The sequence below is a fragment of the Littorina saxatilis genome, unplaced genomic scaffold (genome assembly GCF_037325665.1).
Source record: "Littorina saxatilis isolate snail1 unplaced genomic scaffold, US_GU_Lsax_2.0 scaffold_385, whole genome shotgun sequence".
Taxonomy (NCBI): domain Eukaryota; kingdom Metazoa; phylum Mollusca; class Gastropoda; order Littorinimorpha; family Littorinidae; genus Littorina; species Littorina saxatilis.
In genome coordinates this window covers 94264-105000 of record NW_027127022.1, presented here as the reverse complement: position 1 = coordinate 105000, position 10737 = coordinate 94264, and the positions used below count along the sequence as shown (strand labels likewise).

Below are 10737 nucleotides of genomic sequence, written 5' to 3'. Positions count from 1 at the left end.
TTATTTTAACTAAATAATTAATGAATTAACCATGTGAACGCGGTTGAAGGAATAGCCAAAACGAAGACGGGGTTGAACCGAGGTTCGTGGTCTCACTCACGTGACCACATGCAGCCAATCACACACCTGACCTCGTGAATACTCACATCTGAAGAGTACTTACATGACAATCGCTCAGAAATCAATACGCCTTTCGCTTCGAATTTTGTTTGCATTGGCATTCTGTTCACACACACCCATGCCCACCGGCAAAGTTGGCTATTCGGTATTTTAACATGGTAAAGTATGTCATTGTTAAAAATAAAAAGTGTTCTTCCTTAGAATAGGTCATCCTGATATGTTTAATTCAAAATTTGAGTTTGTCTTCCTTTATTGTATAGTGAAAATCAAAATCACCTAGAATCGGCCCTGATTGGTCAAATAGGCATATGGGGCACTAAAATGGTAATAACATATGTTGTACTAGAGAAATACCCGGCTTCGCCGGGACGAATGAAGGGAGATTAACGCGCAAAACACTGGAGAAGATAAGGAAGAGTTACTGGGAATGGATGTACAGAAAAACCATAAAAAAACAAAATCGGTTCACCGCGCCGTGCTTAGAGCACGTGTTGAACATTTTCATCGACCAGATTGTGTCCGGGGTCTACCTGAATATGCCCACCAAATTTGAAGCAGATACATCGAGAACTTTGGCCGTGCATCGCGAACACTGTGACACACGGACACACACAAGCCGTATATAGATATATAGATATTCTATACAAGCTTAGAAAGTTAAAAGGAATACAGAAAAGCGCGCTTTCCTCCTTACTTCAATACGCTATTGCGCTATACTGGCTTGTCAAAAGTGAGCGATTTCCTATCTGCGGGGATTGACGAAGCTGTTTTGTCTTGGTGAAAAAATGCAGTGCGTTCAGGTTCATTCTGTGAGTTCGACACATTGACTCATCATTCTATTATCGCCTTCTGCGACTTGTTGTATGTCTGCCTTTCTCTTGTGTATTCCATGTCTTCTTCCCCGCCCCCCCCCCCTCACACACACACACACATATATATATATATACACACACACACACACACACACTCTCTCTCTCTTTCTCTCTATCTCTCTCACTTTCTGTCTATCTCTCTCTTTCTCTCTCTCTCACACTGTATCTCTCTCTTTCTTTCTCTCTCTCTCTCTCTTTCTGTCTCTGTCTCTCTCTCTCTATATATATATCTTTCTCTATCTCTCTTTCTCTACCTCTCTCTCTCTCTCTCTCCGGCTTAATACCGACACGGTTGGCCTAGTGGTAAGGCGTCCGCCCCGTGATCGGGAGATCGTGGGTTCGAACCCCGGCCGGATCATACATAAGACTTTAAAATTGGCAATCTAGTGGCTGCTCCGCCTGGCGTCTGGCATTATGGGGTTAGTGCTAGGACTGGTTGGTCCGGTGTCAGAACAATGTGACTGGGTGAGACATGAAGCCTGTGCTGCGACTTCTGTCTTGTGTGTGGCGCACGTTAAATGTCAAAGCAGCACCGCCCTGATATGGCCCTTCGTGGTCGGCTGGGCGTTAAGCAAACAAACAAACAAACTCTCCGGCTCACTGGATGACCTTCTATCGTCCCATTTGGGGTGCGCGGTGGTTAATCAGTGGGGGTATATAGTCATCATAAATGTGCATAATGACCTTCTTGCATGCGTATCGTCTTTAATCTCATTCTATCTTCATTATGTTTGTTTTTTTAGACTCACTGGATAAGTTTCCATCGTCCCATGCGGTAGGCGCGATGGTTGAACTTCACGTAGTCATTGTAGGTGTAGAGCATCTCCTTCCTGGCACTGACTCCAAAGTTCTTGATTCTGTTCCAGGCGTTGATGCCGTGCATCCAGTCCGCCCTGCCGTCACACATTTACATAACAACAAACTCACACACAAGATACAAACAAACATAGTGTATTAAAACAGAGAACCAAAAATTCCTCCCATACCCCTTCCACAAATATACAACAACAAAATACACACATAAAAAAAAAAATAGTTTGAACAACACACACACACACACACACACACACACACACACACACACACACACACACACACACACACACACACATCAACCAACCCCCCCCACACACACTCACACACATACACCAAACCCCCACCCACCCACCCACCCAAACGCAGCACCATCACGACACACAGCAGTCACAGGATCAGCCCGATGAGCTACCGTATTAAACCAACTCACGCTCTCCCTCCGGCCATGTGAAGCAAAGTGGGCATCCAGTCCACGGCGTTGATCATCCCTGACCAGGTAGCGTTGGTCACGGTCAGTCCTGGCGCCTTGACCACAGTGTAGACCTTGGTGCCTCCCTCGTACACCGTCTTCTTTCCCCCTCTCATTGGGTAGTTGTACGACCCGCTGGGGTTTCTGAAACCCACGGGTCCGCCATTGTCTGACGTCACCACGATGGCTGTGTTGTTGTATATATCCTGGTGGGCAGAGGAGGGTGGCATGGTGAGCGGGTGAGTGGCCCGTACAAGACTTCGTTCATTCTGCCATAAGTGCACATGGCAGCTACCACCTAAACTCACATACACTTGTGTATCTCATCTAAAGTCGAGGTACAACCTGGGAACATGCCTCTTAATGACATTGCCGTGAGGGCGTAACACTTGAATTTCTCCATGGTTGGTGAGTAGTGAGTTGAAACGAGAGTGATGGCCGGGACTCTCAGCCAGTTTAACACACCTTCATGATTATGACTTGTACTTCCTCAGCTATGCTCCAGGTGTCATTCACTTGTAAGACAAAACTATTACACTACCACCTGCACACTTGCTGTTGTATAATTATGCTTGGACAAATATGTTTGCTAAGCAGTTAACATTAGCCCTTGCGTAAAATATCGGCTGAGATCAGTTCACTTCCGTACCATCGCCATTCGACATTCCCACTACGACCTGTTTTCGCAAATGGAAAATATTGGTCTTCTTAAACTTGTAATTATCGATATCAGGGGCGGACGGGGGGGGGGGGGGGGGGGGGGGCACAGGGGGCACGTGCCCCCCCCCCTCCCCGAAAAAATTTAAAAAAAAATTGGAAAGCTGATTCTATGACCATTTCTAAGTTCAAATGGCACCAGATGGCACCATTTTGCTTCTTTGGTCCAAACATTTTTTCCGGGGGGGCATGCCCCCGGACCCCCCTAGCAAATTCGGGCGCTTCGCGCCCATCTTCTTCTTCTTCTTCTTCTGCGTTCGTGGGCTGAAACTCCCACGTACACTCGTGTTTTTTGCACGAGTGGAATTTCACGTGTATGACCGTTTTTTACCCCGCCATTTAGGCAGCCATACGCCGTTTTCGGAGGAGCTTCGCGCCCATCACATTCACTTTCGATTCAAAAGCAACTGATCCGCCCCTGGATATGTTCCGCTAGGTTTGCTAAAATTCTCTTTTGACGCAAAAAGCACGTAAACACCAGAAACGGTCTACTGGCGATTCTTTAAGATTGAAAGTTATTGAGCAGAGTTCAAATAAGTTAATCCTCGATTTTAGTATCATGAACGCTGTTAGTATGAGTTATTTCTAATATGCTGACTGTTAGCAACTGATAACAGACATGTCGAGAAGATTATCAGCCATGAGCCGAAGGCGAATGCTGATATCATTTGTGAGACATGCCTGTTATTTACACATTAACATGCTTCCATTTGAAACTTCGAGGTCTTCATCGGGAATTGACGCCCGACAAAAGCTAATTGAAGCCCGACGGAGCGAAGCGACGGACGGCTTCAATTAGACTTTGGGAGGGCGTCAATCCACGATGAAGACCGAGAAGTTTCAAATGGAAGCGTGTCAATGTTATTGTAATTCAATCTGACGACGATCTCTTTCCTGCTTTCATGCGATGGTAAACAGACAGAATTGGTTCTGTTCTGTTCACACACTACTTTCAGTCCACCTACCTGCAAGGGTCAAGTCCCAAGAAATATGTCTCTGTATTCCTATCGTATCACTCTCCTCCTGTTTTGTTTTCTTTCACATACATTTTCCCTTCTTTTTTGACGGTTTCTGGACAGCAAACTCAAATCAAATTATTTTCATCACAAAAGCGATCTTTGGAATTGACTGACGTAGTCCGAAAGAATTCATGCATCAACTTACGTCACGTATCCGACGTCATCACTTCGCATACCTTATGGTCTCGGTATTTCGTTGGTACTTCATATTTTCTACTTGTAAAATGACCCTCAAAGCTAACCGAGACTAGTTGAGGACTTGAATCGTCAGAACTTGGATAATGCAGTATCAATGCGCCTCGCCAGCAGGTTGTTAATGGATTTTTTAGCGAGTGACTATCGAGAATTAGTGACCGGTAATTTTTAATGAGTTGGGGCATTCTGACCAATCACAGGATCTGTTTCATTAAAACGCAAACTAGATTGGATTACAATATGAGTTATTTCTAATATGCTGACTGTTAGCAAATGATAACAAGACATGTCGAGAAAAAAGATATCAAGCATGAGCCTTTTAGGCGAATGCTGATATCGTTTGTGAGACATGTCTGTTATCATTTGCTAACAGTCAGCATATTAGAAATAACGGTTTTATTACCGTTTAATTCGACCAAAAGAAATTTCGAAGCAACCCCGAGAATTAGACAGAATAGCCGCAATGGGAACTTGAGCGCTTCTACCTGATTATGCCTGTCAGCCAAAGAATTCTCGTGACCTGAGTCAGCCAATCAGAGTAACACACCTGACGTGATGAATATTCACACAACAATCTCACAAGATAAACCATGTTGAACATGCGTTTCGGTTGCTTCGCTTTTTCTCGTTGAACAGAGAGCGACAGATTTAGAAACGACTCCAGACGGATGGGAAATGACGTAAAGATACATTTGATGTAAAGCGAGTGGCGCAATTTCCCTTTGTTTGTTTACAAGTTTGTTTGCTTAACGCCCAGCCGACCACTAAGGGCCATATCAGGGCGGTGCTGCTTTGACATATAACGTGCGCCACACACAAGACAGAAGTCGCAGCACAGGCTTCATGTCTCACCCAGTCACATTATTCTGACACCGGACCAACCAGTCCTAGCACTAACCCCATAATGCCAGACGCCAGGCGGAGCAGCCACTAGATTGCCAATTTTAAAGTCTTAGGTATGACCCGGCCGGGGTTCGAACCCACGACCTCCCGATCACGGGGCGGACGCATTGCAATTTCCCTTGTTTTTTCCGAACTTTGATCATTTAGATTTCTTGTGAGCGGTCGGCATTGCACACTCAAACAATGGGCGGTGCCTTGCTGTTCCGTTACGCCCCCACCGACAAAACTCGCTTTTCGGTATGTTTTAGATAAAGAGAGTATTACCTGACAGCATTTGAAGTGTCATTCTTTATAATAAATCACGCTGATGATGTTGAATTACATTTTTACTTTGTCTTGTTAATTTTTAGCGTGATAAACAAAAAGTGTCCCTGCCTGAACGTTATACCATTCAGAGGGTCACCTAGAATCCGTCCTGATTGGTCAAAAAGCCATATGGGGCACTAAATTGAATTGGTAATAACAGTCGCTAACAGTCAGCATATTAGAAATAACGGTTTTATTACCCTCTATTTCGACCAAAAGAAATTTCGAAGCGACCCCGCAAATTAGACGCAATGGAAACTGGGTCGCTCGTATCTGATTATGCCTGTCAGTCATAGCATTCTCCTGACCTGGGTCAGCCAATTAGAGTCACTTACCTGACGAGATGAATAATCACAGGTCAAATGCGATCACACAACAATCTCACAAGATAAACCATGATGCGTTTCAGTTGCTTCGATATTTCTTGTCCACCTGAGAGCGACATATTTCGAAACAACGCCAGAGAGAAAGAAAATGACGTACAGGTATATTTGACCAGAGACATACATACAGAGATGCGAAGCGAGGCCGCTCGCGTGAACTCTCGGGTTACCGCGCTCGAACCGCGAGACCTTCTGCGATTGTCAGCCATCGTCCCGTACCACGTTGTTGTTCGCTTGCTCTCTGACACCGATTTGAAGTGCTTTTCTGTCATATTTCTTTGGATATATCCAGCTTCAGACGAGAGATATCAGTGGTAAGTAAACTTGATTCATGTTATGTAGCTTCAACAGTGTGTACACGAACGCATTTAAGAGGATTGGCTTCCCGAAGTGGGCAAAAAACGGTTCCTTCGGTTCTTGCGGCCATTGTTTCTAAGTCCATTGTGCGTGGAGGCAATGTTTGGGAGCTAATATTTTCTTTTGTGCGCAACTTTGCTTTCCCTTAACTAGCAAATGCATTACTGGTGTATACATTAATCTGTTTGTATAATTTTTGACGCGCTGTAATTAAATTTGATGCTTTTAAGTCTCACTCAAGTGGTTCTCGCACTTACACTGGCGTGTGGATAAAAAGTTAGAAGTTCATAAAGGAGAAATGAGCGAAATTGCTTACTTTTGGATTCATCTTCTAATCACCAAATGATGCAATAATTTTCTTCTTGTGATTTTCTGTTTCTCTTGAGTACAAAGAATTAACATTTTGCAAGTTTTATTATCTATGATTTTCTATGAAACAGTTCTAATTCTTTAAAAACACAAAAATTATCAACGTTTACCTTTAAATGGTTATTTTTCTCTAAATTATGGATGCAAACAAGGTTTTATTCAACTGTCCATGGTGTTTTTTTGTGGTAAAGTAAACACTTGCACAATTATGCATTCTTCTCATAAATGATGTCACTTTTATTGTCAATTTATTATTTATATTTTATTTTGGAGTGCAAAGTTGGGTAAATTATAGCTGAGTTCGCAGGATATATGCTAATGTGTGAGGTATGCCAGAGACTGACTGATTGCAAATAATTGAGAAGTTCTGCAAAGAAAGTAGACATATTACATATCGATTGAAACATTATTAATTTGACAAGCAGTTCAATGGCACTATGTACAGTCCTGTTATAAAAGTAAAAGGCATTCTGTCCCTATTCCACATAGAAATCCAGTTAAAATTAAAAAAAAATATGCAGTCACTGAGTCAGGATTCATACACCGATCAATACAGGACAGTAGATGATGCCACAGAATGGATCAGCCTGTATAGTGCTTATTATTTCATTTTTGTATGTGTTTACTTTTTTCAGATGCCAAGACGGCGGAACCGTATTGGCACGAAGCCGAAGGGTGCAAGATCAAAGCAGAATGCAGCCAGTAAAAGGAATGCAGAGACGAAACGACAACTGCTGCAGCTGGCTGAACTGGAAACTGAGTGAGTACTAATAGATGTATGGCATTATATTTCCAAAGTATGCACCATTACTATTAGTAATTTAAGGCAACAATAAACAAGTCGCGTAAGGCGAAAATACAATATTTAGTCAAGTAGCTGTCGAACTCACAGAATGAAACTGAACGCAATGCCATTTTACTCGTAGCATCGTCAGGCCACCGCTCATGGCAAAGGCAGTGAAATTGACAAGAAGAGCGGGGTAGTAGTTGCGCTAAGAAGGATAGCACGCTTTTCTGTACCTCTCTTTGTTTTAACTTTCTGAGCGTGTTTTTAATCCAAACATATCATATATATATGTTTTTGGAATCAGGAACCGACAAGGAATAAGATGAAAGTGTTTTTAAATTGATTTGGACAATTTAATTTTGATAATAATTTTTATATATTTAATTTTCAGAGCTTGTTTTTAATCCAAATATAACATATTTATATGTTTTTGGAATCAGCAAATGATGGAGAATAAGATAAACGTAAATTTGGATCGTTTTATAAATTTTTATTTTTTTTTACAATTTTCCGATTTTTAATGACCAAAGTCATTAATTAATTTTTAAGCCACCAAGCTGAAATGCAATACCGAAGCCCGGGCTTCGTCGAAGATTACTTGACCAAAATTTGAACCAATTTGGTTGAAAAATGAGGGCGTGACAGTGCCGCCTCAACTTTCACGAAAAGCCGGATATGACGTCATCAAAGACATTTATCAAAAAAATGAAAAAAACGTTCGGGGATTTCATACCCAGGAACTCTCATGTCAAATTTCATAAAGATCGGTCCAGTAGTTTAGTCTGAATCGCTCTACACACACACACACACACACACACGCACGCACACACGCACGCACATACACCACGACCCTCGTTTCGATTCCCCCTCTACGTTAAAATATTTAGTCAAAACTTGACTAAATATAAAAAGGACGAGGTTTTTCACTTTTTGATCTGATTTTCAACAGGCGCTTTTTTTTTTCTTTTTCTTTTAAGAAGGGTTTGAGGTTGAGGAATGCACATTCTGACCTATGTGTAGGTGTTGTTACTAGACCTTGGCTTTACCTTCAGAGATGTAAACATACTTTTATTTTGTATTCAATGTTTTGATGCAACAAAAACAGGGGGGGGGGGGGGCGGGGAAATGTTTACTAATACATGTATTTTCAATCCAGGTAGCCCCCTGTCCATACCTTCAGCTTCAGGGTGACTGTAAAGTGTGCACTACATTGGGGTATGCACGTTAAAGATCTCACGATTGACAAAAGGGTCTTTCCTGGCAAAATTGTATAGGCGTAGATAAAAAATGTCCACCAAAATACCCGTGTGACTTGGAATAATAGGCCGTGAAAGGTGGATGCAGCGCCTATAGGCTGTTGATCTATTGGCCGATGTGAATGCGTGATATATATTGTGTAAAAAAATTCATTTCACACGGCATACGCGCTTTGAACTTCAGATAAGGCGCTATATATAAATACCCATTATTATTATTATTATTATAAAGCTACAACTTTTATTTATTTTTAAGTGGTCTTTCAAATAACAATTCAGTCTTCTTTTTTTCTAATTCAGTACAGATCCAGCATGGACCTGGGGGGATTTTCTTCTGGGTGTGGAGGACAGAGCCGATCCTGCTGAATCCATCATCGAAGATGAGGTTGCTATGGAGCTGACGGACTTGGATGGGGACACTGCACAAGGGTTCTTCATGATTGTTGGGGAAAAAGCTTTCCGCTATGAGCCTGACCAAGATGTTGATGATCTTGTAGCATCACTTCAAGCCAGTTGTCGTCGTCAAGTCTTCCAGAAACTGACTCAGGATGTGAAGTCTGCCTTTCAAGATTCTGATTCTGTTTGTGTCTTGCTGCTGAAAGAGTGTAAGCTGCGTCTTACTAGCATGTATGATTCAAGCATTCCAAGCTTGAAATTTTGCTTGTCAATCAGTGATGACTTGTCGCCTTCTCTGGTGGTACATCAGGGTATCATTCCGCCTACCCATGACTTCTGGATTGGACTGCCTCGGTATTTGTTCACTGCGACAGATGTTTTAAAGGTACTGGACAAGGTTGAAAACTGGTCTATCTGCAGTGGAAATTGTGAAGAACAGTTTCGGTCACTTGTGCCTGTAGGAGTTCCTTTCTGCGACACAACCATGAAGCGAGCTGCATTCAAGGAAAGTGTCTATGCATGGTGCCACAGGTTGTGATACGACCATCAGATCAACAAAGTGCCATCTTCTGATTAGGAGTGGCGGCAGATGCCAGTTCTGTAGTCTGTACAGCAAAACGCCATGGAAAGCGGGGTATAGAAACAAGGCAAAAATGGAGGCTCCTCAAGGCAACAACCTCATGTCATCAAAAATCCCCCATGCGCGGATGAGTCGAGATGACTTGTGCTTGAAGGTTACTCAGCTCAGGGAGGCAAACAGGTCCCTCTCTGGTGAACTAGAGAGGCTGAGACGGGATGTTTTCAAGGAAATAAAGGACAAGGGACAGACCCTCAGTGAAGTGGACGATTTCGATCTGGTAAACATGTTGAAGTCATCAAAGTCTGACGTTGAAAGTGCCTATCTCGACGAAAACTCACTCCCAAGGATTTTCTGGGAGCAGCAGTTGAGACACGCAAATAACAAAACTGCAAGGTGGCATCCAATGGTGATTAGATGGTGTCTGTACATGCGCAGCAAGAGCGCAAAAGCATATGATGCCATGCGCGCGGGATATGGGATTTATTTCACTACCAAGTGAAAGGACACTGTTAGACTATTCAAAATTTTTGCCGAGCAGGACAAGTTTTGTTCCAGAATGTGCTGATCACCTGAAACAAGAAGCCGAGAAGCTGGGTATGTTTACGGATGGCTACAGGGGATATGTGACCTGGAATAATAGGCCATGAAAGGTGGATGCAGCGCCTAAAGGCGGTCGATCTACTGGCCAATGTGAATGCGTGATATATTGTGTAAAAAATTCCATCTCACACGGCATTAATAGGTAACATGCGCCTTGAGTCGCCTTGTGTGGTGAGATACGTGCGCGATATAAATCCTCGTAAATAAAATAAATAAATAAAATACTCCAAGATGAAATTCGTGTTTCACATGGGTTAGTTACTCTGGTGAGCTTGTGGGGTTCACAAATCTGGAGGAAACTGCTAATGATTTGTGTTCTTTACAAGAAAATATGCAGGGGGGAAGAAGCAGAAGAAGTTGGCGACAAGCATGCTTGTTATTATGGTAAGAGGCACAACTTCTACCTTGCGATATCCACTTGCCTGTTTTCCAACAACGGGTGTGACATCAGAATTTTTGTACCCAATTATCTGGCAAGCTGTTAAAATCTTGGAATACAGATGCAAACTGAAAGTTTTGTTTATTACATGTGATGGAGCATCTGCCAACAGGAGATTTTTTAAACTTAACAAGACGGCAGATCAGGAATGTA

At 42.6% G+C, this 10737-nt stretch overlaps 2 protein-coding genes across 2 annotated transcripts in view; one reads left to right on the top strand and one right to left on the bottom strand.

The window, feature by feature from the left end:
• Nucleotides 1-10737, bottom strand: part of LOC138955485 (arylsulfatase B-like) — a 55895-nt gene that overhangs the window by 6134 nt on the left and 39024 nt on the right. The window contains exons 5-6 of the mRNA XM_070327081.1: nt 2239-2483; nt 1742-1885 (exon numbers count right to left, since the gene is read on the bottom strand). Of these exons, the coding sequence (XP_070183182.1) occupies nt 1742-1885; nt 2239-2483 (389 nt within the window). The remainder of the gene's footprint in view (nt 1-1741; nt 1886-2238; nt 2484-10737) is intronic.
• On the top strand, nt 5933-10044 carry LOC138955484 (uncharacterized). Its single transcript, XM_070327080.1, has 4 exons — nt 5933-6022; nt 7162-7286; nt 8870-9465; nt 9497-10044. The coding sequence occupies exons 1-4, from the start codon at nt 5933-5935 to the stop codon at nt 10042-10044; spliced, it is 1359 nt and encodes a 452-aa protein (XP_070183181.1).

Coding starts and splice junctions, on each gene's coding strand:
- LOC138955484 (XM_070327080.1), top strand. CDS start 5,933: ATGCGAAGCGAGGCCGCTCGCGTGAACTCTCGGGTTACCGCGCTCGAA. Junction 6,023..7,161: donor CAGCCATCGTCCCGTACCAC/GTTGTTGTTCGC, acceptor TACTTTTTTCAG/ATGCCAAGACGGCGGAACCG. Junction 9,466..9,496: donor AACCATGAAGCGAGCTGCAT/TCAAGGAAAGTG, acceptor ATGGTGCCACAG/GTTGTGATACGACCATCAGA.